Source organism: Trachinotus anak, unplaced genomic scaffold, assembly GCF_046630095.1.
Source record: "Trachinotus anak isolate AG129_WGS33_773 ecotype Australia unplaced genomic scaffold, CSIRO_AGI_Tana_v1 ptg000021l, whole genome shotgun sequence".
In the NCBI taxonomy this organism is placed as follows: Eukaryota; Metazoa; Chordata; class Actinopteri; order Carangiformes; family Carangidae; genus Trachinotus; species Trachinotus anak.
Genome location: NW_027273872.1, coordinates 17,168,689 through 17,196,654, shown reverse-complemented (window position 1 = coordinate 17,196,654; position 27,966 = coordinate 17,168,689). Strand labels below are relative to the sequence as shown.

Genomic DNA, 27,966 nt, shown 5'->3' with positions numbered 1-27,966 from the left:
AGCTAATACTTAGCAGGACTTCGTAGGACTAGGACTAGCACCAACAGTCTAAGGCTTACAACCAAAAATCTCAAGAAAGACTGCTATACACATATTGTATATTACAACAGAATTGGGACAAACTGCACAAACACTTAATTTTTTTTATTTTTATCTTGAGCATATAAAGAACAGACTACCTTGCATTTTATATTACTATTGTATACAGTATTTCTGTTTTATCTTATTCATTTTAGACTGTGTTTCTATTCTTATTTTATTTCTTATTACATTTTCCCCTTCGCAGTTGGGGATCAAGAAAGGTGCATCTCATCTTTATCTGGAGTTTCTTTTTTCTCTGATGGTAATTTAAGATTTACCTATTGACTTATTTATGTGGTATACAAAACTCAATCAATAGGATTTTGAAGCATTTTTTTTTCCAGGAAACAAGAAAACGTGGGTAAATTAGATTTAGCTAAGGCTATCTCAAAAATTAAACATTTGATCCTATGATAATTTCAAAATGACATCTTCTGGTCTTGGCTCTCTTTTGATCACATACACTATATAGTCACCGTGGAGCTCACAGGGCAGGCCGCATGGCGTGAACACAGCCTGTCAGATCAGACTCAGGGGAAAATGTGCCTGCGGTAGTTACATACGCAGCTCCGCCTCTTGGCTCTGACGACGCAGTGTTTAGTTGTCAGTCACGTCGGTATGCGAAAAAGAAACAAAACAGCCTCCCTGAGTTGAGTTTTATGACAACAGGGACGAAACCTCTTACTTCAGCACCCTCTGTTGTTCGTCACAGACAGAAAGATGCTGCAAAGTACCCGCGTAGCTGCTTGTAACGTAGGGTAAAGAGAGGACGCTAGCTAGCTTGCTAGCTGTATTTAGCAACATAGTCTGACAGGCGACGACTACAGCCTGTAGCTAGCTTACTGGTTACTTCCCCCTGAATAAGGTAAGAGCTGTGTATTTTCTTTTCATCCCAACAATAACACGAGCTGTGTTTTAACAGGCGTTACGTTTTCTCTAGTAGGATGAGGAAAGATACATTTTCTTGTTGATATACGCTGGTTTATAAGTTTAGCAACAAGCAGGCGACGACTAGGGTGAAGTTTATCATACTGTTTAGCTTAGTCAAGCTAGCTGTTAGCTTCCCTAACCCTAGCTAAATGAAATGCAAGAGAAAGCAATTTTCTTACTCACCAAATGTCACAAAACGTATTACTTTTTTTTTTTTTGAAGATTAGACTATTACGTTAACATGTTGCCTATTATATTTGATGGTTAACGTCCTTAGTCCAAAGGAGCACAAACAGGCTTAAGTTGACTAATTTTGCAGTGTTAATAGTGAGTGAGTGTTATTTGTCCTCTCTGAAACATTTCATCATTTTTCCTAGTCATGAAGACCCAGTGTCCTGCTGGTTTTCTTTCCTGTCTGTCCGATAATGGCATTCATTGGTGTCTCAGATGGAAACCAGTGTCAAAGTTTTAACCCGACTATTTGTGAATAAATGCCAATTGTCATTCCAACCAAGTGCCAAAAGAGACCATATGACCAAGATTGAGTAATAAGATAACACTGAATTGGTGTGCCAAGTGTGTCTGTCAGCCCTAAAGAGAAGCTGACAGTTGTCATATTTCAGGTAAACACTGATAAGTGACAGTGAGACAGTGATGTTATCAGCATTTAATTTTCCCTGAAGTGGTTTATTATCTATCAGTGCAGTGCGGACATGGAGGCAATTGTAGCTTTAATGGAAGTGATTCAATGTATTAAGCTTTAATTTGTTTTTGTTTAACATCAGTGGTTTGATAATCAAGCCATTACACTCAAACAAAAAAATTATATCCTTGCCTAGAGTTTCAACATTGTTTACATTCTTCTACATTGTGGTCTGCTTCTTGTTGAGTGAGGATGCCAGAACTGGGAGTAAGAATTGGTACAGCTCCAAGATTTGTCCTTTGTTTCTTCACAGGTGTATTATTTGATTCTTTGCCAATTTTGAATCTTAATTTCCCAGAAATGGCAATTAAGATTTGATTCATGATCTTAAATATGTTTTCTTTAAAATAAATACTACTCTTAAGGTTCTTTGTTTTTCCTGTTTTGGCATCAAGGCTTAGAGTTGTAGGTACAAATCATATTATATTTTTAGTAAAACACTTTACCGATGCATGGAACCATATTACAAATGTGATAACACAATCTTGCATTTTTTTTTTCCTAACATGACTATCACAATATGTTTTTAGTAGTGTTTTTCATTTTACATTTTGTGAGGAGAGCCTGCCTGTCTCTAATTTGTCCTGACTTTGTGATGCTTTCAAGATGAACGTTTTGTTTCCTTTCAGACTAACCAATCATGCCACAGAAAATCAGTCTGTGTTCAGTTTCCCTCGGAGTGGAGGGTATGACGTGTAGCTCCTGTGTCCAGTCCATAGAGCAGCGTGTCGGGTCTGTCCCAGGAGTGATACATATAAAGGTAAACTCTGTCTTTGCAAAGATATAGGTACACTTTTTACATTTAGTGGTGTTTAGCAATTGTTTTCCCATGTTAAGGTGCAGTTCTTAACCTTTGCTGTCAGATAATTTCTTGCATGGCACTTCCGTTTAAAAAAGAGGATCTGAAATGACCACCATGGATATTGTAAGGATGCAGTCTGTATTTTAAAATACAGCATTAGAACCTTGTGGACAGGGCATATACGTCTACATTATTAACTAAAGTTTCCTGCCCATTTTACAGTAATACAGTTTTATTAATCTGACAGTCTTACTCCCTCAGGACTTGCTGGTCTGATTTACAATAAATCAATGGAGCCATTAGTGATAGTTAAATTACAATAGTTGTGGCCTGCTGTTTTGTTTATTGTGTGTTTACCCCCCAGGCTGAGGTTGAATGAGAAGATAATGTAATAGTGTGTTCCAGATAGAGCTCTGCCCTTTGCAGGACTGTGACAGCAGGTCAAAATGTAATCTGTACCCACCGGAAATGTCATTTGTGTCTGAAGAGAATCTAGTGCCTGGGTCATTTTATGGTAATCTATAAAGACATTTTGGAAGGAGTGAATAGATTTTTCTTGGTAGAAGAGTAATTTCCTCATTCCCAACTTTCTCCCATTTCTCCTTCTCAGAAAAAACAAACAAACAGTTAATCCAACAGGCGGGTGCATTAACTTCCTACTAACCCACACTGTGGTTTGTAACTTATGGCTCAGTCAGGTGATCCCTTCAGTGTGTCACATGTTTCCCTTTTGCTGAAGAGGGAGAACTAAGGGTTATCATGCTGACAAAACATACTGTAAGCTTACCAAGACAATTCACTTCACTTTACCCCCTTTTTTATATTCTAAAGTCCCATTGTTACACAAGATTCACAGTGTGACAGTGTTTTTGATGCAGTTGAAGGAAGTTTGTCACATGAGGCAGGAATTTTCTTAGTACAGTATCAACAAACCTGCATTGAATACTTAATGGTATTACTGGCTTACTCTACTGTTTTATAAGAAAATGATATGCTTTTATTAATCTGTCAAAGGAAGGCCACCTGCCACATCTTTTTTTTAATAGGGTTATTATCATCTTAAATGTGGTTGATAGCTGAACTGATTTAGCTTAGCCTGATTGTTGTTTTCACATAGTCACTTACTTGATAACCATAACCTTTTATTTTGTAGGTGTCTTTAGAGCAGAAGAATGCCACTGTCATATTTGACCACAGCCAACAGAGTCCTGAGTCTCTGTCAGAGGCCATTGAGGACATGGGCTTTGAATCAAGTCTATCAGAGTCCACAGCCACAGCAGTCTTGACAGATACCCAGCTGATATCCACCTCAGGCCTGACACCTGCAGCCCAAGCGGAGGCTTTGGAGAAGCTATCCCAGATTCAGGGAGTGCTGGATGTCAAAGAGAGCCAGATGGGTCTCAGTGTCACCTTCGTTCCTTCCCTGACTTCAGTGCTGCAGCTGAGTCAGTTGGTGGCCAGCGTAACACCTCTGGAGATACCCACAGCCAGCAGCCCTGTGCAAAAAGGCCCAACCTTGTCCCCATCTCACAGCAGGGGAGGAGGGGTGGCACTCCTGAAGTTGTGCATTGAAGGAATGACGTGCCACTCCTGCACCACCACTATTGAAGGAAAGATTGGAAAACTGAAAGGGATTGAAAAGATCAAAGGTGTTGTACTTGACCTGTTCATAAGCTTGTAGATGTTTATTGCCTCACAGTCTGAGCTAGTAGTGATGCTGTAGTACAGTTGCTGCACTATGTAGGAATTTACATCTTTCAGGTCACACTTGTCATTGTCATTGTGTCAGTCTCATTGTAGGTTCACCACTGACAGATTGCTCTGTAGGATTTGACCATGACTCATGAAATCCTTTCATTGGTATTGTAGGATTGGATTGTAGGATGTCATAGGATAGGTTTGCTGAGTACAGAATTGTCATTGTGTGTAAACCGGCTGTATATACTGCCAGCTGTACACTGTATACTTGTTTCAAATGGATTTCAGTATTACATTTCCTTATGACGCAGTTTTACATTGATGAAATGTGCATATATGTCATGTAAGCAAATGTCGACATAGTTAAACTTTTCACCAATTGATTTTGAATCATATTTAAATTATTAAAATTATACTAATTGATTGTGAAAATCTGCATGTGCAGTCACTTCCTGTTCTTGTGAAATAATTTTATTTCTTTATGCTGTGTTTGTATTTTAACTTTGTTATGTCTTAATTATCCACAGTTGTTTTAGAGTCTCAGGAAGCTACAATCGTGTACCTGCCTTACCTCATCACTGTCCAAACAATCATCAACCAGATTGCTGTTGCCGGCTTCAAGGCTTATGCCAAGTCCAAGCCCCACCCTCTGCAGCTGTCCCCCGGTGAAATTGAACGTTTTGTTGATTCTCAAAAACCAACTGTTTCTTCGCCATCAGAGACTTCAGAGGAGACAGAAATCTTCATAGACACAACACTTGTAATGCTCAGGGTCAAAGGCATGCACTGCCATTCCTGTGTGGTCAATATTCAGGACAATATCTCAATGCTGCCCGGTGTCTCCTCTGTGGAGGTCTCTCTGGAGAAAGAGAAGGCCTCCATCTGTTATGATCCTCTAAAGGTCACAGTGCCTCAGCTACAGCAAGCAATTGAGGCACTGCCTCCAGGAAACTTCAAGACTCAACCCTGGGACTCCTCCAGCCCTCTCAGTCCTGTATCCATCTCGCCCACACCTGCCTTGTCATCACCTTGGCCTGCAGGAGCAACCCAGGCCAAACTTGCTTCCTCACAGCCTTGTTTTACCCAGCCTCTTGCATCTGTAGTTAATATTTGCATCGAGGGCATGACATGCAACTCCTGCGTCCAGTCTATCGAAGGCATGATCTCCCAAAGGAAGGGGGTGGTGTCAGCCCAGGTCTCTCTGGCTGATCACCAGGGGATCTTTGAGTATGATCCCCTCCTGACCTCACCAGGGGAGCTGAGGGAGGCCATAGAGGACATGGGCTTTGACGCCTTCCTACCTGGTGAGAAGGCAGATGTTGTGGATGTTGAATTCGTCAATTTCTTACAAATTAAATTGCTAGTTTTATTTGTGTGTTTTAACTAGAGAGTTGCCTGTAGATAGTCTAAAGCTCAACTTTGTTGCCTCTGGATGACCCCCAACTGTTTAAGTATCTCTTCATAAAAGTGGCTTCTGGCCATTGGGGGTAGTTGAACTGCAAGGTTAAGACATCATAGCTAACTACAACTTTTGCCTTAATAACTAATTTGTTCTCCACAGAAACCAATTCTCTGCTGCCTGCACCAGATTCCAGTCTGTCAAAGTCTTCAAGTCTGACACCTGTGAAAGATAAGGAGCTGGACAGTGACCTCCACAAAGAAATCCCCCAGGGACGCAGCAGAGACAAGCACTCTACTAAATGCTTTATCCAGATTGGAGGGATGACCTGTGCTTCCTGTGTGGCAAACATTGAACGAAACCTCAAGAATGAACCTGGTCTGTAAGACACACAAAATTTACTTATGTCACTAAGGATTTACTGTCTCATTGCTTTCACTAGGAGCTAAAAAGAAAATCTCTAATGTTTTGCAGGTATCTACTCTGTTCTGGTGGCGCTAATGGCCAGTAAAGCAGAGGTGCGTTACGACCCTGAAGTCATCGACCCTGTGAAGATAGCTGAGTGTGTTAGAGAGCTGGGCTTCACCGCCTCTGTGATGGAGAACTATGAAGGTTCAGATGGAAACCTTGAACTAGTGGTGAGTGAGTGTGCATTGACATGATGTGTTGTATTAAAAAGACAAAATATATTCAACGCAGTAATATATTTCCACAATATGAAATCCATAAGTTAACATTTCCATCAGTATCTGAGAAGAATGTTGAATATATGTAACCTCCTTTTGAGTAGGTGAAATGAATCATACCAGTTCCTCACTTCATACCCTCTTTAATATATTTTTGTCCCTTTGTCTACTTGTGCTCCTCTTCATCTTCTTTCAGGTCAGGGGAATGACGTGTGCCTCTTGTGTTCACAAAATCGAATCCAGCCTCATGAGAGAAAAGGGGATTATATATGCCTCTGTTGCCTTGGCAACCAACAAAGCACATGTTAAGTACGACTCGGAAATTATAGGGCCACGAGACATCATCAAGTTGATCGAGGTATTGCTCCTGCCTCTGACTGTTATTTATGCATTTGTTCAGTTATTTTTATCAATGTTCCTTATTGCCTGTTGTGAATTAGTGAGATTTTTCATACATTTTTGTGCTAAATCATAATTGATTTGATCAGTAGTTTGACTTTTTTCTAGAATCTCGGATTTGAAGCATCTTTGGTAAAGAGGGACCGCACTGCCAGTCACCTCGACCACAGCAAAGAGATACGACAGTAAGTAACTTTTTTTTGCACATTATTTTTTTTAAATGATGACTCAACAATTCATCTTACATTTCCTCAGAAAAGAGTTATGTTTTTAAGTCCTGCCGCTGCTTAAAATCCTTGTACAGAGGTGGAAACACCCACACTCAGTGGATTCTGTTATTACAATATCCAGTTTCTCCATAGAGCTTGGACCATTAGTGCCAGGGGAGATAGTATTGCATATATGCATTATTTATGGGCTGATGCTTGATATAGTAATTAAGACTCTATATGTACATTTGCTTTGTCCCGTAATAAAAAGAATTTAAAACTAGATCGAAACAAAATCCATGTCTAACACAAATCTTTTCACTTTCTAAGGTGGAGGAAATCTTTCCTGGTGAGCTTGATTTTCTGTGTGCCTGTGATGGGCATGATGATCTATATGATTATCATGGACCACCAGATGAATGCTGCACATGAACACAATGCCACAGTGGAAGACCGCAACCATTACCACTCTGTCATGTTCCTGGAGAGACAGCTGCTCCCAGGCCTCTCCATCATGAACCTCCTCTCCTTCCTCTTTTGTGTGCCTGTACAGGTAAATCAGAAGGATCAACTGCAGTTCCATTAAAAAATGATCTGGAAATTATTAGATTTTTTTTTTTGTTTGTGACACAGACACTGATTCAGTAGAGGAGAGGGAGTCTGAGTCAAATGTTTATGCTTCTGTGAATCTAAGCTTTTCTGTTTTTTCTCTCCTCAGTTTATTGGAGGTCGCTACTTCTACATTCAAGCCTACAAAGCAGTCAAACACCGATCTGCCAACATGGATGTGCTAATAGTTCTGGCTACCTCCATAGCCTTCACCTACTCACTGGTCGTCCTAATAGTGGCCATGGTGGAGAAGGCTAAAGTCAACCCCATCACCTTCTTCGACACGCCACCTATGCTCTTTGTCTTCATCTCTTTGGGACGCTGGCTGGAACAGATAGCCAAGGTTTGGCTCATCATCATTATTGATAACTGACATTTACTGTACCTTTTTTAAAAAATGTTTCAATGAACAGCCTCATTTGAAATTTATAGTGAGTTGGAAATTGTTTTCTGTGCCTGCTTCCTCCATCCAGAGTAAGACATCTGAGGCTTTGTCCAAACTTATGTCTCTACAAGCTACCGAGGCCACAGTGGTGACTCTCAGCAGTGACAAGTCTATTCTCAGGTACTTGTTCCTAACAGTCACTTTATTTATTAGAACCATTCATATCTTTAGTTGATTTTAGATAACAGCACATATAAATGTTTGCAGATTAAATATCAGTAGAAAGGTCTAACATGGCATAACAAAGGCTGCACCACCAAAAAGCTGCGATTTTCCACAGTAACAATAACACAAATATTTTTGTCAGTTCCAACTGGCATTTAGATTTAATTTCCAGTTTTAATCTTTATGTCAATCATATGGCTTTACTTAAAAAAATGGGAACTAATACTGGAAATGTAATTTTGATCTGACACTTTAAGAAATCCTGCAGACAGAAATCTGGCTTAAGAAAATTGTGCATTGTTATTTTCTGTTTTGAAAAAGAGAATTACATTACTAGTAAACAACACCTACATTGTTTGACATCCATTTGTGTTTTTCAGTGAGGAGCAGGTGGATGTTGAGCTGGTGCAGAGGGGAGATGTGGTGAAAGTCGTTCCTGGAGGGAAGTTTCCAGTAGATGGGAGGGTCATTGAGGGACACTCCATGGCCGACGAGTCTCTCATCACAGGTTGGTCACATTAAGTGAGAAATCAAGTGTCTATTAAATGTTAATAATGGCTTTATATAAGTGTGGTGGCGATAATATGCAAAAATGTAACTCTTCAGGTGAAGTGAGCCAGTGCGAGGCATCCAGTTTGTATTCACCTTCCTGTGCTGACTGGTCCCTGAAATGAGTCTTTTAGCTCTTTTACCATTTGAAACAATGTGAGCAATTTCCAATAAGGACGATAAAAGTACACTGACAGAGTTGCAGAGCTAGACTAAACAGGACCTGGAGAGGATCTGAAAAATGAAAACACCAGCAACCCACATAATTTATTAAATACTCAAAATAAACTCCTTGTACCATACTTTCAAAAATTGTTGCGTTCTTTTTAGATTTTTAATTGGTGAAATCTACTGTTGCAATATTGACATAGACCTCAACAATAATAATTTATCACATTTTTTGTATCAATCAAAAAATTACCTATAAAATGAAAAGATCAGTTGCCATCACTATCAAAGACATTTGGTTATTATTTGAGCTGTGGTCTCAGCACCAGCATTTTCTCCAGATGACCAGCTCCTATTTGCCTTGTGTTTTCTGACATGCTGTTGCTTTGTGACTCCAGGTGAGGCCATGCCAGTGACCAAGAAGCCCGGGAGCACTGTTATTGCCGGCTCCATTAACCAGAATGGCTCTCTGCTTGTCAGTGCTACACATGTTGGTATGGACACAACACTGTCTCAGATCGTCAAACTAGTGGAGGAGGCCCAAACTTCAAAGGTTAATCATGTGATTTGAGTTCTGCATGGTGTCTACCTGCTTTGAGGTTAATATTGGGCAGATGTGTAATTTCTGGCATTTTATTTTTTAGGCTCCCATTCAGCAGTATGCAGATAAGATCAGTGGCTACTTTGTACCCTTCATTGTTGGCATATCCGTTCTTACGCTGATCGCCTGGATCATAATTGGATTTTTGGACTTCTCACTAGTGGAGAAATACTTTCCTGTGAGTCTACTTTTCAGTCTGAATGTCCGACTGTACCAATCTTTTCAGTGTAGTTACTGTATCTGTTAATATTCCTTAACTTTCTTTTCCAGTGAAGGTAAAAGTCATTGTGATTAATTTGGATCACAAACTAACAGCCCTATTTCCTCTCTGCAGGGTTATGACAAGAGCATTTCCAGGTCCGAGGTAGTGATTCGCTTTGCCTTCCAGGCCTCCATAACAGTGTTATGCATCGCCTGTCCCTGTTCCCTTGGCTTGGCAACCCCGACAGCTGTCATGGTGGGCACAGGGGTTGGAGCCCAAAATGGTATTCTCATAAAGGGAGGAGAGCCACTCGAGATGGCGCATAAGGTGTGTTAATGATGATACTCTGACACCCCTGATACTGTATGTAGTCAGCCATTTATGTCACAGACCATCTGTCAATTTAAGCACATTATGAAATTATTCTGTTTTACTAGGTTAAAAAATCATATTAGTCTAGATATCACTTTGATTAAATGTCCTAAAACATTTAAAACTCTATTTCTTCTTGACTCTTATCATATCTCTTATTATGTGCAGGTCCAGTCTGTGGTTTTTGATAAGACTGGCACCATCACATATGGTGCTCCAAAGGTTATCCAAGTCAAAATACTTGTCGAGGGGAACAAGATGCCTCGTTCACGACTCCTGGCCATTGTGGGTACAGCTGAGAACAACAGTGAACACCCTCTGGGAGCTGCTATCACCAAATACTGCAAACAGGTCAGTCTGCCCTAAATTCAGCCCCCACTCTCTTTCTGCAAACCTCAGATGACTGGTCTTCTACATGATCTAGATTTCTAAAATGTTATATTAAACATCCATTTCTATCTGTGCCCAGGAGCTCGGCACAGAGTCCCTTGGCACGTGCACAGATTTTCAGGCAGTGCCAGGCTGTGGCATCAGATGTCAGGTGAGCAACACAGAGACCCTGCTGAAACAGGCTGACAGCGACAGTGAGGACAACAACCAGCGTAACAGCGTCCTTGTCCAGATCAGTGACACCCGGATGACCACCAGCTCCCATCCACTCATCATGGACCCACAACCATTGAGTAAGTTGGGAAATTCAATCCTGACACATTGCTGTAGTCATGTATTCTGCAGAAGTACTGACATATTGTAATATAAGTCTCTCAATTGTGCATTTAAGTAATGATGGAATTTGTGAACTTGTGCTTCATTCACCTTTATGTTTCCTTGCTGTTTAGGCCTCGTCCAGACAGCCACCTACGTTGTCCTGATTGGCAACAGAGAGTGGATGAGAAGAAACTGCCTGCAGATTAGTCCTGAAATAGATGACGCTATGATGGAGCATGAGCGCAGAGGACGCACTGCTGTTCTAGTAGCTGTAGACAGTAAGTGGTGTTTAACATGAAATCTAAGTCTGTTTTCCGTAATTTCCTAACCAACTGCTTAGAGTTATCATCTTCTCTAAAATGTACATGAAAGAAATGTTGTAGTCTTATTATTAAACATTTCTATTTGTACATAGATCTGCTGTGTGCAATGATAGCCATAGCTGACACAGTGAAACCAGAGGCTGAGCTTGCAGTACACACTCTGACCAACATGGGTCTGGAGGTTGTGCTGATGACTGGAGACAACAGCAAGACAGCACGGGCCATTGCTGCTCAGGTATAAAGAGTGTGTGGGTGTAGAGCTGGGTGACACTTACAATCAGTTATTTGTATGTTTTGGTAGCTGGATATTGACAATGTGACAATATTCTGAGAGCGACAGTCTGTCATTTCATGCAAACCTATACAAACACATATTTTAAATAGAGGTGGATGGTGTTGATATAAAAGTACAATGTAACCTTTCAAATCAAGACATTATTTAGATATGATCACAACTTTATGAAGATATATATACTCATATTTTTAAGTAAATGTATTAGCACTGAAAAATATCAAAATGTAATTTCCTAAACATATTACCCAGTTTTACCATCTAAGTGTATTAAGCTGCAAAGAGAAATCCATCAGGTTTTTTGTGTTTCTGAGCCTGTTCTCTGCTTGTCCTCCAGGTGGGTATCAGGAAAGTGTTTGCTGAGGTGCTTCCTTCCCACAAGGTGGCCAAGGTGGAGCAGCTGCAGCAGGCAGGCAAGAGAGTAGCCATGGTGGGTGATGGTATTAACGACTCTCCTGCTCTGGCCATGGCTGATGTGGGCATCGCCATAGGAACCGGGACAGATGTGGCCATAGAAGCAGCAGATGTGGTGTTGATAAGGGTGAGAGTTTGAGCTTGGAGGATTTTTTTTAAGTCTCTCATGAATTCAAGTGTTTGGTTTACACAGCTGTTTTTTCATAAATCATCAAATTTATCAAATGTGATTTTTCTGCCCTGCAGTACAGAGGCAATGTGAATTTGCAGTATCACAGTAAATGTACGGTATACAACACAGCATCATATGTCATCACTGAAGTACAATACAGATGATCCTGCAGCATGCCATATTTCAAATCAAAATTCATCAACATTCATTTTTTACCATTGTTTTGACCTATCAAAAGCTGAAGAAAACTGTTGCCTTATTATCTCAAACGTGTTAACCTTTCTGCAGAAGGGATATTACTTGAATACCTTTTTTATTTTATTACTAAAAACAAATTATCTGATATTACTGCCATTTTCATTTAAGCTATTTTTCCTTGTCTACAGAACGACCTCTTGGATGTGGTGGGTAGTATCGACCTCTCGAAGAAGACTGTCAAGAGGATCAGGATCAACTTTGTATTTGCTCTTATCTACAACCTGGTTGGCATTCCTATTGCTGCTGGTAGGTGTCTGCAAAAGATTTACAGATTTATTTAATTCATATCATCACAATGATCTTTCAAATAATTTTGACCACAGCAGTAATATGAACTTTGTTCACAGGCGTATTCCTTCCCATTGGTCTGGTGTTGCAGCCATGGATGGGCTCTGCTGCAATGGCACTGTCATCTGTCTCTGTGGTTTTGTCCTCTCTTCTACTCAAATGGTAATAAGATATTTAATGCTTTGTTATGGCCTTTTTTATCTGTGTGCTTTGTTTTTTCTCCTTTGAGTATAAACCATTTTCACTTTTGTATTTGTCTTTCTCTGTGTCTTTGTGTAGTTACACTAAACCCAGTGCAGAGAAGTTGGAGGCTCGACTGGGTAACAGCAGGCGGCAGGGCAGCCTGTCTGATGTCAGCATCCACATTGGCATGGGTGAGATGCGTCGTCCCTCCCCCAAACTCAGCCTGCTGGACCGCATTGTCAACTATAGCCGTGCCTCCATCAACTCCCTGCGCTCCGACAAGCACTCGCTCAACAGCCTGGTGCTCAGTGAGCCTGACAAACACTCTCTGCTGGTGGGGGAGGCGCTGTGTGAGGAGGAGTTTTGCTGAATATGTAAGGCTCACATGGTCCAGCCATGACTTTTGTATGCTGAAGTAGACAGTAACTGCATTTATTCAAGGCTAGGCCATGCTAAGCTGAAAGGGTTACACTGAATAATGGCCCATCCATCTGCCGAAGGTGCCTCAGGGCAGCACTTTGGAATTGAAGAGAGCTTATATTCCCCTTGTTTTCTTTTAGCTCAACCACCAGATCGCATGCTCTTCAGAGCTTGCTGAGGTGATTTCCTCTCCTTCAGTAGCAGACTATCTTTTGTTGAGGTAACTGCCCTTGGGCACACTCTTTGACCGACCCTGTGACACTTAAAACCTCTGACACTTTGTACAGGGGCATGATGCATCTTCAGAGCCTTTAAGCAGATGTCCACATCCAGGAAACAGAGTGATGATCAGCTGTGCCACTGTGGTCATTTGCCAGTACAATCTTTAACATCTATCCAAAGACATTCTAACAGTGGTGCCCCTTGGACACTACGGATTTCTATTTTAACTAATTTTCCTTGAATGGAAAATTATGATTACACTGTTGTATTATTATATTCCAGAGTATTTATATGACCCTTATTTATCTTTTTTTCCATTATATCCTGTGTGAACAATGAAGTTGTTGAATCCAAATGCCAATTTTCATTTTCAGTTTTCCCAAAATTACTCAACAAGGTAAGGTAAGGTAAACACAATCTAAGATGCCTTGTAACATGTGGGACACAAGTTGTTGTGCAAAACGCCAGTAAAGTGAGATGTAAATGTCAGTTTGACCCAAGTGCCAATTGAAATGCCACCTTGGCAAAGTCCAACACATTCCAAAGATAGCACTGTAGAGGTTACCTTGAACATAATGTGCACAAGTTGTGAACAGAGATAAGGTCAAAGACTCAAAGCGGAGAAAAGGAAGTGACTGTGAATGGTGACGTCAACAATAGAAGATTCTGGTCATAGATTTCTATAGTTGTGTCAACCATCTGCATCTTAAGTTAATTATATAAGATGTCTGTTGTAAATGTGAACACTATTGATTGTTAACTTTAAACAGAAGTTGTTACATGAATGACATTATTTGCTTGCTACAAAGAGAAGGTTTGTGTTATGAAAAGACTAAATTATAAATGCATTTTTGTTCTTTGTAACTTCACAGTAGGCAAGCTGGTGTTACTGTTCTAAGAGTTCTGTTCAATGCTGCAACTTTTTTTATTTCTCTGCTTTTTCATATGATGATTATAGTTCACACTGATGCACTCGATCAAAGAAACACCTTTGAACCCAGGAAATGGCAAGGTCAGCAGACGGGACACAGTTGTGTCCCGGCAGTTCCACCAAACAAGTTACTGACAAACAAAAAACGTTGACGAATTAAGTAAATTATCATAAAATCAAATTGTACAAGTTATAAAATTGAAATCACACCTATTACATCTTGCACTTGTAGACAGTGACTGTTCAGTTGATTACGCTTTAGTTTTTCTCCTGTAAAGTGATTACAGTGATTATGTTTTGCATTAATATCTGCTGTGTAAAATCAGGAGATAATAATCACTTTTGAGCTATTCCTTGAATTTTGGTGTCCAAACTTCTCTAATGTTTCTTTCTGGTGGTGAAAAGAGCAATCAGACTGTCCTGATGCAGATGAAGTATGTTCTGTAGCTGTCACACCTCCTGAATGTTATATGCCAAGCTATTGTTTCTGTGCATTGCTTTGTAAAGACATCCATAGGTCTTCACATTTGTGTGCAGTTAAATTAATTGAGTACGTGTTTGCTATCATGCATAGCTCTCATGAACATGATGTGCCTTGGAATAAAACGCTTTTGTAACGTCACTCTGCTGTGTTCAGTTGAAACCAGGAGATGGTGCTGTAGAGCCACATGTTCAATAGACACATCATCAGTAGACACCAGATAAAAGTTTTCATCAACTTTATTTCATCCAGTTAGTCTAAACATTACATCACCCCAGTGTACTGAAAAACAATCAAATACCTTTTATTGTGATCTATTTAAAAATATTCATTTCAATTAATGCAAATTGTAAATGACTTCTTTATTTCTCAAGTCGATTTGTATCGCTTTGGCTGTAGTGACATTTCCATTTGATTTGGTAGTTTGAAGCTTGTGAACATGTTAATTTAATATTTCTAACACATTAAAGGGGGGTTAATTTTCATCATCTCACACAGTCAGAGGTTAATGCTCAGAAATAATGTCTACCAAAGGACAAGTTTAGTATTTATTATCTCTTCTTAATTCATCTTATCAATGATTTACTGGAAAGCATCGTGGTCAGGAAACTGAACATGTTTAACAAGTTTTAAAAATGTGCAGCATTGAAATATGTTGCAACATTGTGCTTTTCTGGACTAACGCACCATAAAACAGCTGTAATTGGAAAATGCTACATTCAGTTACCTTGAGCACTAGAATAACAAACTTCACGTCAAACCAGCTAGGGAACAGCTTTGACTCCAACATCTCTCTCTGGAAACACCAACCACCTAAAATAAAGTTACTTTTACAGCAATATATATATATATATGTATCAGTAGATTTACAGTATATTAAACATTAAACACCTTACGGTAATCACACACCATGATGAGCAGAAGATGCAATGAAAGCAAATCATTTCACAAGCATTTGATGGTTTCAAATTTAAAATGTAAACATTTGCATTAATTGGACCAAATGATTTCAACATACACTGGGTCCTTAAAATACACTTAAAATCATTTAAAGTTTCAAAATGAGGATAGGTTGGTCAAAGATTTAAATACTTCGTGTGAGTTATGTGGCTTCACTCCATTGTTTTCACTCTCATCCCTGATTTCAAAATATCTAATGATAAATCTGACATGTTGTTGTACAGTCTCTCTGATATGAAACTGGCCTACAGTTTAACTTTGAGCAGTAAAATACAGCAGCTGTTGACGCGGTGCACTGAGGCCATCGGCTTCATACGCCAGATGAAAAGGATGGCAGCCTTTTGGATGAGTGCAAACTGTTTGTCAGGCTGATATGACAGAGTTTACACCAACTGTGACGAAACAGACCAGACTGACATTATCATCTGAAGACTGACTACTGCGGCACAGGTGCAGAACAAAAGTTACAACATCAGACTGCACCTGCTTTATCTGCTCACCTGGCCACAGCTCTGTGATAGTGTGTGCTAATGTAACTGCACGTGATAACATAGGTGCACATATTTCTCACCTTGAGAACAAAATACAATGAAACACAAAGCAGGAGGTTGTTGCTGACCCAAGTTTTAGCTGGGAGTTCCTGCATCCCTCAAACTCACCAGGATGAGACCAAAGCAATTCTGCATGATGTTCCACTGGACTGAGATGTTGCAGTTATTTTACCATATTGGTCATATGGATCCTTTTGTATACAATTCTTGTCTTGAAGAATACTATGGTAAGAACGTTGGCATTTTTTTTTCCAAACACTGATATCGATATCTAACATACCACCAAGTGTACATATAAATGTACAATAACACCATTAAAACGATATGATAAAACTGCCACATTGATCTAAAATGTGCCACTTTGTGCAATAATAATCAAACCTCTTAGGATGTTGCATTAAGGTACAGAAGACACATACCATACAAGTCTGTGTAAGGCATGAATGAGTGGCTGAATTTTAGTGGGCTCAAATACTGTGATTAGAAAATCCTGATTAACTACTGGAGATTAGGGATTATAGAAACGAGAGCCAGAGTGTTTTGTTGAAATGATCATTAATAACATTTTGTTGCCGCCGTTCGGCTCTCCTGAATGTAGCCTCAGTGTGACAAAATATACAGAAAAGTTAGTTTTCAAAGAAGCCATGGTTAAATCCCATGATGCTCATATGAAGAGTGGTTTGTTCATGCATGTTTGACAAGCAGAATAAATAGTACGACAAACACCGACTATTAAGACATCAAATAGCACCGTGTTGGCCCATCGATGGTTACCACCATCATAGTGTCACATTTTATAGGGTGGATCCCTGGAGAATTGCTTTCAGATTCATGATTAGATGTCAAGAGGCCTCAAGGCTTGTTGAATGTCACTCATTTGGCAAAATGATTTGAATTAAAGTGAAAAACAACACTGTTAAGAGACCGAGGTTGTAATCGTTGATAAGAGGTCTAAAAGTAAATGTAAGTACAAGATTTGGCAAATGCATGAACTGCAGAGGTCTCTTAGAGGACTGATAAGTGTTAAGATCTGATTGTGATCAGTTGTAATGCAGGTACAAAATAAACTGCCTGCCAACCTTCAGTAGGAGACTACAAAAATGATTTGGTGGCAACATATGATCAGCAAGTGACCAACTTCAAAAAGTACTGCACAGGAAAAAAAAAAAAAAAGAGTCCACTTAAAAATAATCTTACTCGGGCCGCTATATCTGTCGTGATGCACATCATACTTTTCATCCGGCCCTATCGGAGAAAATCTTCTTTAGCAGTTACAAGAAAGTCACATTAACAAAAGCAAACATCTCGTTACAAAGAGACTGACTGAGAGAGGGAGTCCTCCGATACCCATCTGAATGGTGGAAATGAGGAGACACAAACTTAACTTTGGCACACTGAATGAGGAGGGCTGGCAGAGAGGCGAGGACTGAGCCTGCAGCTGTGTTATGGCAGTGTTTGGATGAGGGGGCTGCACACTCATAGCCCTTTGTTGAAGTAGACCCTCTCCACTCCTGGGTGATTGGCCCGGATTTTCTCCTGCAGCTCGGGCTCCAAGCGGCTGACTGATATAGAGCTGGATCAGGGAGAGGAATTGGAGAAATTGCAGGGGTTAACGGGTCAAACACAAACACTGTAGGCGTATTATGCAACAGTTCAGGCAGAAAAGGATCATGCAAACTCTGCATATATTCAACTAAAGAAAAAGCGGAAGTCTGACTGGTTAACTGTCATCTCAGTGTCAAGATTAGACATTTCGCTCACCTCTTCTGAGGGAACAATGCACAGCACAATGGAGTCGCAAACACCAGGCTGAAAGAGAAACTCAAATCTATGAAACACACATGCATACAGTCCAGAACTTATTTTTCTAATGTCATTTAACTGTCTAAAAAGACTCCCAGTGGGCAAGAGTTAGGGTACATTCATTTGTGTGGTCATAGCAAGCTGGTTGTTTCTTTCTTTATAATCTGTGCTGCAGTGTTGAAACAGTTAGACAATTCATCAATTAGTTGATCAAATGGAAGTTAGTCAGCAGCTATTTAATAATCAATTTATCGTTTAATTAATTTTTCATTACAAAATTCCAGCTTCTTAAATGTGAGGATTTCTTGCTTTTCCCTGTTTCACACCATTGTACATCTAATGTCTTTGTGTTGAACTCATCAATTTCAAAACATCACCTTGTGATGGGCATATTTCATTGACCAGATCAGCAGTTTCATCCCTTGTGACAATGATTGTTAGTTGCAGCCATTTTACAAAGTTTGATTTAATTCAGTAATCAAGAAAATAACCTGCATATCAATCAAATAGCCGGTGGTCGCAGTCCTACTGTGTTGTGTGCGTTCAAGTTCACAACTGAACACACTGTGCTGCTCACATCAATGTCATCTCAGTAGAGCAGAACTAAACGACTGCTACACATGATTTCAATTGGCTATTCTGAGGTCTACGTCACACAGTGGGGCCAGGGAACGTCAGTGAAAGATGAGGGAAGATATATGCAGAATGTTTCAGGAGACAAAGGAACAGGATCTGTGGTATGTTTGTTTAAATTACTGAAAATCCAGAAAGGTTGTGAGAATCTGTGTGCTGACAAACGCTACTAGTTTACTGTTCACGCCACTGAATTACTGAGCCAACCATTAGATTTTTGAACTCACACAAAAACCAGGCACCAGATTACAGCGAGAGCTTCATGATATTATCTTAGAGAACTAACAGATCTTATGATTCCTGGAGATAGCTTAACAATAACTTGAACAGAAACATGTAGTGATATAAATCTTAGATTACTGAGCTTCCATATCCTTGTTGTAAAAATTTTTGCGGGAAATTTCAAAGGAATTTGACATGGCGGCTTATCAGGTGGACCATCGCTGACGACTCACCAGAATCCCACCAGGCTGACTTGAATAGGTGCACTCATCCATGGGAACTTCTGAAAAGACCAGGCAGAAAAACGAATGAGGGGCACAAAAGCAGTGGTGAATTCCCATACTAGAGTGGCCTCATGTCGTCAGTGCTTTTCATTCCTCTGATGTGTGATTACTAAAAGGAGCCAAGTGGCAGAGACGGTGCGGAAGATCGGGTTCCCACCAGTTTAAAGCTTCATGGTATTTTAAATGATGGACCGATGCAGAATGCTGCAGCAGGTGCATTCCTCAGTAGTTTGTGTCCTAAAGGATGCAACTAATACAGGAATATGCCTACCTTCAGAAAGGCCTTCTTTTCCAAATGGTTCATTAGAAATGGAGGAATAGCTGTAAAGACACAAAATATTACTATGCAATGCATTGTCAAGTCAAATTTAACAAAGGAATTGCAAAGTTGGTGGTTTTGCACTGTGTTTTGTTTTTAATTAAAAGATGCCATCAGGTGGCAGAGTGGAGTTAACAAACCTCACAGGAGGCGTCTAAATGAGCTGGTGATACAAAGACGTTCGTACCCATTCCTGGAGAGGCCATGAGGATTCTGGAGACCACAACCTGAGAGATAGCCTGCTGTGCAGCTTTTGTCGACTCTCCTAACCTGTTGTCATTCTCATCTGTTACGGGGATGCCATGTTGAAGTTCTCTGAAGACAAGGAGCAAAGCAAATTAAATCAGAGGAGGAATCCTAACGACCTTTTATTATATCTACTGAGATAAATGGTCTAAAGTGCTCTGTCACAGGGACACTTTAATCATTAGTGTCGTGTCCTCTGAAGGTCAAAGCCACTAGGTGTGGAAATTAGTCCTTACCTTTGTCTCATCAGTGGGATGTTGATGCAGTTAGCAGCAGCCACAGCAGCAAATGGAACAAACCGTCCAATCAGAGGTGAAATATGCTACAGCAGGAGAGAGGAGGCATAAAAACAGGAGGGAAGAAATGAAACGCTTGGCTATGCTGTATCCTGGCAGCACAACCAATTTCACCTTTCAGACCAGTAGAGGTCTAAGGTTATTACAGGTTATATTTCAGATGCTGTACGTGAAGACTTTTCTACCATAAATCAGGATGTACCAACACAAAGTCACTATAAAAGCTGGCATGACAACATGCTGATTACAGAGCATGACCCTGTAAATAATATGGCTCCGCTATGACAAAGAGACTATTTGTGCGTGGCTAACTTCACGTCGGCACACCCATGCGGCTGAAGTCAATGCATTAAAATGAGATGTGGAATGGGGTTAGATGAACTGATACCTTTGTTAGTGCATTTAGTCCTAGAGCGGTGGCAACTGCCCCTGTGGTGGCAGACACATAAGCTGTGCCAAGCTGACTGCAAACAAAAGAGTCACCGGTCACATCACACAAAAACTGTCCACACAAAAACTGTTGAACTAAAGGGTTAACTGGGGCCAGTGTCAGCGCCAACATGTCTGTCCCTTACCTGACTGTGATCGGAGCATCGCCGCTCCTGTTGGTATAATTCACTATTGCGTTGAAAGACTGATTGATCCACTGCCAGAACAACACAGCTGGGGTCGTCCTGCAAGATTGAGAAAAATTTGAGTTATAATCAAGGATCAATGGAGAGGTGCAGATGAAAAGATTATATTTTACCAGGTTTACGTTACAGCTGAAGGTGGATTTTCCAGCCGGCATGCTGAGCACTGGGCTTACAAAAATATTCCTCTTGCCAGATGTCAGTGATATGTAAAGATTCACTGGCATTTCATATTTTAAACTGTAGTTATACTGTCTTAGAAACAAGTATAGCTAAATACAATTTAATTATTTACACCCATGATTCTCCAATTGCAATATGTCAAAATATTCTCTATGAATAAGGCCTATTAGTAATGTGAAGGTTTAAGTAGTAGTACTAGGAAAAGTGGCAGTAATGAAACATTGTAATGTTTAAGTTGGATGTTACAGTCTGATTACATTCTCCAAAACCAAGTTCTCACTTGTAAAATGTCATCATGCATCCAGTGATCGTCATGTTCATTGGAACCTGCGCTGACATGCGGCCAATCAGGATCATCTTCTCCCCAGTATCGGGATGGAAAGCAGAGTCAAAAATATATTTGGCTCTCCACAGTTCATCCTCAGTCAGTCCTGGAGAGACTATACCTTGCCTGCAAGATGGTAAAGAAGCCAACTTCATCCAATAACAGCAACGATTTATATTTGGTTATTGATAAGCTGCAACTGACTTTGTAGCTGCAGCCTGGTTTACCTGTAGTCAGTGATGATTTTGTGTGCATGGGCTAGTTGTTCGTTGGTGAGGAGGACGTTCCTGGGGTCTGTGACAGTGAAGAAATGTTTAGCCCGACCTACAAATGTACTCTGGTCCCACCGGGGCTCCTTGATGTTTATGGAAGTGGATAGCTCTGCTGCCATATTTATCTGGGGAAAGGAAAATGTTCCAATAATTATGTAAGGTTTCTGTCAGTGAACAGTATATTATATATGGATGATGATTCAAGGATTTTCCTTCTACTGAGGTAAATAGATGGAAGCTGGGGTGGCAATCTGAGATAAAAAATGCTGAATTAAAGCATGTGCTACCCATACTGGATCATCAACAATTGAGGATTAGTTATCTCAAAAACTGTGTTTCATAGCCGCATGGCGCTAGGCTTGATAGTTACTGACATTTTTCCTGGAATCCAGGGCTCTGCTCCAGCACTCGCCCCAGGATCTTACAGCCCCTCAGCCCTTGTTTTCTCTTGCAGACACAAGTCAGTGAAGGACTGGTGAAAAAAAAAAAAAAGTCTCTCTCTGAATTGCCATGCTGCTAATTCAGCATAATGTTGCTATGGTGACGGCTGACCTGACACAAGGGTTGTGAAGCACTAAACTGCAAAGCCCTATTATGGGCACACACCAACCCCCCAGACTGTGACTGAAAAGCAGCTCTTGCAAAGTGACAAGAGCTTTGCATGTATGTTGTGAGCAACTGTGAATAGCTTAACAAGGTATTTCTTATTTCTATCGCCAAACTACAAATTGCATGGGGGTCATGTGAGTTAAGTACACTAGGTCATGCATCCCATTAAAGCTTTATGCATTTATGATTCCACAACCTGGAACTAGATAAGACTGGCCTGCAATGAATAGACACTGCACTATCAAAAACATCAGCTTTGTGAATGTGCCTGCAGCATGCTCTTTCCTCCCAGTGTGTGTGGGGGGGTCACTGTAACCCAGTCTGATCTGGTTCTTAACCATTTGCTCCATGCTCCACTGGGAGACACCACAGTGCAGCCAGTCTAAGCGAGGGTCTGTGTAAGGACGATGAAACTCCACCTGAAATTGCACCAAAGATGGCTGCTGGACTGACAACAAAACAGAAAAAGACGCCTGCTGTTTGCCGGCCGCCGTGTAGTACAGACGACGCGCTGTCTCTTTAAATTCAATTAAACTGCATGGGGTTCTCACGAGATGGCAACAAAACACCCCTTCTCTCAGCTCATCCAATAAAACACCCAGTCACTGTGAGGTGGTTTGTGCAGAGGCTGCAGGACCCTGCCCCCCCCCCCAAAAAAAAAAAAAAAAAAAATGTTCATAACGTTCATGTTAATACAAAGCTGAGCGCCTGATGAAGGTGATATCAGAGGACTGAACTTTGGACTGATGCGGCCTTTGATCTATAAACCCTGCGCTCCTCTGCCCCTCACTCTGAGCCAATCAAAGGCGGCCTGCGTGGCTGCACATTAACCTGCGATACCACAAACTCCTCACAATCAAAAGACATCGCCTGATTACCGGAGGCAGCATCTCATGATTTCACCTTCAGTTCTTGTGCATCTGACATCTATTGTACAAGCTGCTCTCTGGCTCTGTGGCTGGACACGGTCAATTGCTCGACCCGACGTAGACCAGTCAAATCTGGACCTGTCACTGGAGGTGTTTCTGCGTCCGAGCAAAGCGCCGACACCTTTACCAAACAATAAATATACCGGGTTCGACATTTTGGAAACGGCTAATCAGACACAGCATCTGTCCAGCTGTGCGCCCCAGATTCAACTAGTATCAGCCTGCCACATCCACACGTCTGGGCAGGCTTTTTCCAAGGAGCCGAACACGTCTGATCACAGTTTCCCTCTTCTGACACACAGGTGCACACTGGACATCTTTTTTTCTTTCTTCAATTTCACGTCGATGTCTCGATTGCTTCGTTTTGAAAATGTAGAGAGGTTACTTACTGCACTGTGGGCTCCGGCGGTCCGCAAGAGGTGTCCCTGAAAGGCTGCAGACAGCTAATTTTACATGCAGCAGCGTCAGCACAGCGCACAGAGGCACATCCCCCAGCGTCAGGAGCCTCACGGAGAAAGTAAAAGCCCCGTCTCCGTGAGGCAATGTACACTGGAAAACACTGGAGTGGTCATCTTAAGTGCCTACAAAAAAAAAAAAAAAAAAAAAGCTCTGGAAATGTAAGATCTTCCACTCTTCTATAAAACAGTAAAATCTCGGGTCTATATCTGAGGTGACACATTAAGCTGGATTTCACTTCGTCCTTTAAATTGAAGCTTTTATTTTCTGAGCACCACATCCGTTAATGCTCTGACATTTTCGCCACGTTGATTCACAGGCAGTAAATCATTAATAACTGGTAAAACTTTGCAGGGTTTACACACGCGCTCACACACACACACACACACACACACACTAAACACTTCCATTAATAGTTGACATTAATGTCTTGTGTCCTTATAATAAAAAAAAACAAACAAAAAAAACATTCCTTGGTTTATATTTAAAAAAAAAAAATAGATAAATACTTAAACACAAGAACTCATAAAACAAAAAATAAATCAGTTGCCTATATGGCTTGGAGTGGCATGATAAAAATCCGCAGTCTTGTCCCGTTCAGGTTTGAAAAATCATAATCAAATCAATCACAGATCAAATACAATAAAAAACATAAACAAATAAATTACCCAATCCCCTGCACATTCACACTAATCCTGCACATCAGAGGCTGGTGATCGTATCTGAGCTGATCATCGGCTGTTTTGGGTCGTGCGTTTCCATCTAGTGGAGACTCATAAGAGCTGTTAGAAATAACGCCACAAACTGGACCCAGAAGAAATACATGACGAAGCAACTTCAGTCTTTATTTTGTGTAGCTGTGGCTGCAAAACATTTAGTTATTATTATTATTATTATTATTATTATTATTATTATTATTATTACAACCGATGTCATTTGTACCAATATTGCCTGCTTAAATGAATTACATTAACTCTCATAGGAGACAGCAGAGCAGAAAGAGAGCGACTCACACTCTAACAGGGTATAAAAAAGAACGCAGTCTGTCAGTGTCATGTGATAAAAATCAAATACAAAAGTGCAAAGAGAACAAATTCATTTCCGACATCTAACCCTATATCAGCTCACTTCACAAAATAAACAGTTGCGCTTCAATTACAAAAAGAAAAAAGTTCACATTATATTTACTGCAACCTTTGATTTGAGGCCATGCCAAGTGAAAGATTCAGCTTTTATACCGTATATGTCAACACACTCTGGTCATCAGTAATACCCTAAAACAAAGATTACTTACAATAAGTCGTTATTCTCAGCATTAGTTCATTCATTTTTCCTGACAAACCAGCAGGTATTGTGATGGTACTGTTCATAGTAGCAATCATTTCTAGCAATAAAAACATCATGCACAGAGAGGAAAAAGTTGAAAGGATGGTGGTCTTTAACTAGATGTGATGTTTCCATTTCATTGTGATTATGGTACACTTTTTTTTTTTTTTTTTTGGTCCATGGGATAATGAATACTTCTTTTGTCAAGCCTCTGTGTAACCTGTTGCCATCCTCACCAGTGATCTTTACAGGAAATAGTCTGGAGTACGCCGCGTCACATGGGGTTCTCCTCTGCGTGGTGCAGGGTCGAACTGTAAGCTAAAAAAACAAAAAGGGGGGGGGCAGGACTTGAGATTTTTTGTCACTACTAATAACCTTGAAAGACGAAGTGCCAAAATTCCTGACAGACACATATTTATGTTAATATCATAATAGTAAAAAAAAGCTTTACTTACAATGAGTATTTCAATGTGTCATCAAGTTCCATAATTGCTGCCTGGTTGCCACAACGATAGCAATAGTTTGGCGCACTGAAGATTGTCACTACATTGCGGTCGTGGCACCAATTATAACCCTAGATTAAGAGATTATGTGCATGTTAATTACTTACATTTCACAACATGTAATGTCCTGACAGCATCTGCGGTGTCTCCAACGAAAAAAATGAATTATTTCAGCAAATACACTACCAGTAAAAAGCTTTAAAACACCCCCATTTTTCCAGTTTTTAATTGAAAAAAGCAGTTTAAGTCCAGTGAATAACAAATGACACAAATGTAAGTGGAAAATTGTCCAAGTTAGTTAAAAATTTAAATATAACAGAAAAGCTTTCTTGCAGCAATGAAAGTAAACGAAGCCTTGAAACTTAGTGCAAACAGTTCCCACGGGTGCTCCAACCTCTGCTGGTTTACAAACCCTCTGTCTGTAAAAAGGCGGTGATGGAACAAATGGTGTTACTACATCCACTGATGCATTATTTAGAAGTAGTACCGTATATTGCTATCAGAGTGGTGAGGAAACTCAAGTTACAAGGGAAGACAGACCGGTTGGTCAGGGGTTCATCCTACAGCAAGACAAAGACCCAAAAACATTAGAAGAAAAGAACTAGACAGCATCTTCACGTGGTGGAAGAGCAGCATGGTCTCCAGGCTGAAACCCCACGCTCTGGTTTGGATGAACTGGACAGAAGGTCAGCATTACAAACTACAGGTGAAACACATCTGTGGGAACTTTTGCAACAGTGTTGGAACAAAATTTCCAAACCATGTTTCATTTCCATTGCAGAAAGAACATCGTGAGTTTGTTCAGCTGCTGCATGAGTCAGAAATTTTGATCGAATTTAGTTCAACAAGAAGATTCCATTAGTAATTTTTTATCCTTAATATTTTTTTTTGTTGTATGCATTAATTTCAGAAGAAGTGAGGCCTTACACAATGTACATTTCAGTAACAACCGGAAGAATCGAGGGATTCTAAAACTGGTAGTGTACATAAAGTTATATTATGATTTGGAGCTACACAAATAAAATTGAACTGAATTGAATTGAAAGTTAAAGTACCTCCATCACCAGCTGGTGGGCTCTTGAGACCAAAGTTAGGCCGTTTGCATGGTTGAAAGTCTCGGAAATGTCCTGCCCGAAAGTGTAACCAGCACCACGGGGTGAGATGCCCCAACCACCGCGGTCATCTGGGTCTGACCATAACAAGTCACACATGGGACCCTGAGACAGGAGGGAAATACAAGTGCCGTTTAGAACTGCTAAACACATCCTGGACACCTTTTAACATAAAGGTCTTTCACATCCAAATGCCATGACAGCAAGCACCTCTTGTGACATCACTGTGGACTTTACATGGACTAAATTTACCTCGTGAGGAACCTCCTGCAAGCGATCCAGCGCTCTGATGTGTTCCAGTGTGTCTATTGAAGGGGACAATCCTCCGTGGAGACAGAATATCTAGAAGAATGGAGGATATGTGTAAATACGCAAATGATAAATAAATATAAAGAGTCTATCACCGGAGGCACATGTGGATACAACAGTCTCACCTGGTTATCTACTAGTGCAGTGAGGGGCAGATAGTCAAACAGATCTGTGAAGTACTTCCAAACATTTGCATTCCCATATTTCCTCAAGCACTCGTCGTAGAAGCCGTACACCTGTGTGATCTGTCTGCTCTCGTGGTTCCCTCTGAGAATTGTGATTCTTTCACGAAACCTTACCTACAAAAAAAATGTATCTATAAATAAAATGCAACAGTAATCTGCCACTTTGCAAGTTTTTAAAACATTTTTTTTTTTACCTTCAGAGAAACCAGTAGTGTGACTGTCTCCACAGAGTAGTAACCTCTGTCAACATAATCCCCCATAAAGAGGTAGTTAGTGTCTGGAGACTTCCCTCCGATCTTAAACAGCTCCATTAGATCATGAAACTGACCATGGACATCTCCGCAGACTGTCACTGGACATCTCACCTCCTGCACATTGGACTCCTTCGTCAGGATCTCCTTGGCCTTAAAAGAAGGACCAAGAAAAACACAGGATGACGCTGACTAACAGGTAACACACAGTATGGTGCAGTGTAGGTGTGTACAGTGGGTATGTGCTGTAAACAAGGCGTATCAAAGCCAATGAGTGAATGAATGAATGAATGAATGAATGGTCATCAAGGCTGCAGCGGAATATAATACAGTTTGTTGTGATGGTGCCAGTGCACTCCGGTGGTGAAGAGGTACCAAGAGTGGGCGTAGCTCGGGAAAACATTTGCAGCCCCCCCCCCCCCCCCCCCCCTCTCCATCTTCTTCCCGAGTGGGCTCCCTTTAACAACGCGCTGCATGTAGCTGCGGCCAAATGGTGCTCTCCAAAGCAAGGCCACATGCACTAGCTTACGTCCAGACCACACGTCTGCTAAGCCCAGAGATATCACGGAGGCTAGAGACGGGTGCCGACAGCTCGTCTTACCTTTTCGCACAGGACTTTGACCTGATTCTCTGTGAGCTGTTTGCACTCATTCAGCTGCTCGATCCATCCATCCAGCTCCTTGGTGAATGACTTGTCGTCCATGCCTGGTTTGCCGTCAGCCAGCGAGCCGACCAGCTTTTAGATGACTCCTCGGGGGGGAAAACCTCTCCTCGTCTCGTCTTCGGTGGCCCGGTCGCTCTCCGCCAGGCTCCGCGGTCCGCTCGCTGCGTGCGTGGACGCGATGCGGGC

The 27,966-nt window shown here is 40.9% G+C and overlaps 3 protein-coding genes across 4 annotated transcripts; 1 reads left to right on the top strand and 2 right to left on the bottom strand.

Annotated features, from left to right (window-relative positions):
- Positions 1 to 638: 638 nt before the first annotated feature.
- Positions 639 to 14,851, top strand: atp7a (ATPase copper transporting alpha). Its single transcript, XM_071457270.1, has 23 exons — positions 639 to 946; positions 2,344 to 2,474; positions 3,670 to 4,165; positions 4,742 to 5,518; positions 5,776 to 5,991; positions 6,088 to 6,251; positions 6,496 to 6,657; positions 6,807 to 6,883; positions 7,238 to 7,460; positions 7,626 to 7,859; positions 7,990 to 8,081; positions 8,507 to 8,634; positions 9,242 to 9,396; positions 9,488 to 9,622; positions 9,779 to 9,973; positions 10,187 to 10,369; positions 10,488 to 10,701; positions 10,858 to 11,004; positions 11,142 to 11,284; positions 11,679 to 11,882; positions 12,314 to 12,431; positions 12,533 to 12,635; positions 12,753 to 14,851. The coding sequence occupies exons 2-23, from the start codon at positions 2,355 to 2,357 to the stop codon at positions 13,024 to 13,026; spliced, it is 4,560 nt and encodes a 1,519-aa protein (XP_071313371.1). The 5' UTR covers positions 639 to 946; positions 2,344 to 2,354; the 3' UTR covers positions 13,027 to 14,851.
- Positions 14,852 to 14,931: 80 nt separating this feature from the next.
- sfxn1 (sideroflexin 1) lies at positions 14,932 to 23,521 on the bottom strand. Of its 2 annotated transcripts, XM_071457278.1 has the most exons (12): positions 23,364 to 23,470; positions 21,811 to 21,908; positions 21,392 to 21,561; positions 21,120 to 21,290; positions 20,600 to 20,698; positions 20,413 to 20,488; positions 19,965 to 20,050; positions 19,670 to 19,797; positions 19,435 to 19,484; positions 19,113 to 19,162; positions 17,983 to 18,030; positions 14,932 to 17,794 (listed from the first exon to the last, which is right to left on the bottom strand). In XM_071457278.1, the coding sequence occupies exons 3-12, from the start codon at positions 21,553 to 21,555 to the stop codon at positions 17,698 to 17,700; spliced, it is 969 nt and encodes a 322-aa protein (XP_071313379.1). In that variant the 5' UTR covers positions 21,556 to 21,561; positions 21,811 to 21,908; positions 23,364 to 23,470; the 3' UTR covers positions 14,932 to 17,697. The 2 variants fall into 2 exon arrangements, with proteins under 2 accessions (XP_071313379.1, XP_071313378.1); XM_071457277.1 differs by lacking the exon at positions 21,811 to 21,908 and having other exon boundaries at positions 23,364 to 23,521.
- A 729-nt stretch (positions 23,522 to 24,250) lies between these two features.
- Positions 24,251 to 27,852, bottom strand: LOC139605631 (serine/threonine-protein phosphatase 2A catalytic subunit alpha isoform-like). Its single transcript, XM_071457279.1, has 7 exons — positions 27,718 to 27,852; positions 27,060 to 27,269; positions 26,806 to 26,979; positions 26,624 to 26,713; positions 26,315 to 26,476; positions 25,212 to 25,330; positions 24,251 to 25,074 (listed from the first exon to the last, which is right to left on the bottom strand). Exons 1-7 carry the CDS (start codon positions 27,817 to 27,819, stop codon positions 25,002 to 25,004), a joined length of 930 nt encoding a protein of 309 aa, XP_071313380.1. The 5' UTR covers positions 27,820 to 27,852; the 3' UTR covers positions 24,251 to 25,001.
- Between the last annotated feature and the right edge of the window lie 114 nt (positions 27,853 to 27,966).

Bases quoted from the DNA above. Each gene is read 5' to 3' on its own strand.
- LOC139605631 (XM_071457279.1), bottom strand. From the start codon at position 27,819: ATGGACGACAAGTCATTCACCAAGGAGCTGGATGGATGGATCGAGCAG. The intron at 27,270-27,717 runs GTAAGACGAGCT...CCTTCTTTTAAG, and splicing joins TCAAAGTCCTGTGCGAAAAG to GCCAAGGAGATCCTGACGAA. The intron at 26,477-26,623 runs GTAAATTTAGTC...CTCCTGTCTCAG, and splicing joins TGCAGGAGGTTCCTCACGAG to GGTCCCATGTGTGACTTGTT.
- sfxn1 (XM_071457277.1), bottom strand. From the start codon at position 21,555: ATGGCAGCAGAGCTATCCACTTCCATAAACATCAAGGAGCCCCGGTGG. The intron at 20,699-21,119 runs GTGAGAACTTGG...TCAATCTTGCAG, and splicing joins TGCATGATGACATTTTACAA to GACGACCCCAGCTGTGTTGT. The intron at 19,798-19,964 runs GTAAGGACTAAT...CCTTGTCTTCAG, and splicing joins ATCCCACTGATGAGACAAAG to AGAACTTCAACATGGCATCC.
- atp7a (XM_071457270.1), top strand. From the start codon at position 2,355: ATGCCACAGAAAATCAGTCTGTGTTCAGTTTCCCTCGGAGTGGAGGGT. The intron at 2,475-3,669 runs GTAAACTCTGTC...TTTATTTTGTAG, and splicing joins CAGGAGTGATACATATAAAG to GTGTCTTTAGAGCAGAAGAA. The intron at 10,370-10,487 runs GTCAGTCTGCCC...ATCTGTGCCCAG, and splicing joins TCACCAAATACTGCAAACAG to GAGCTCGGCACAGAGTCCCT.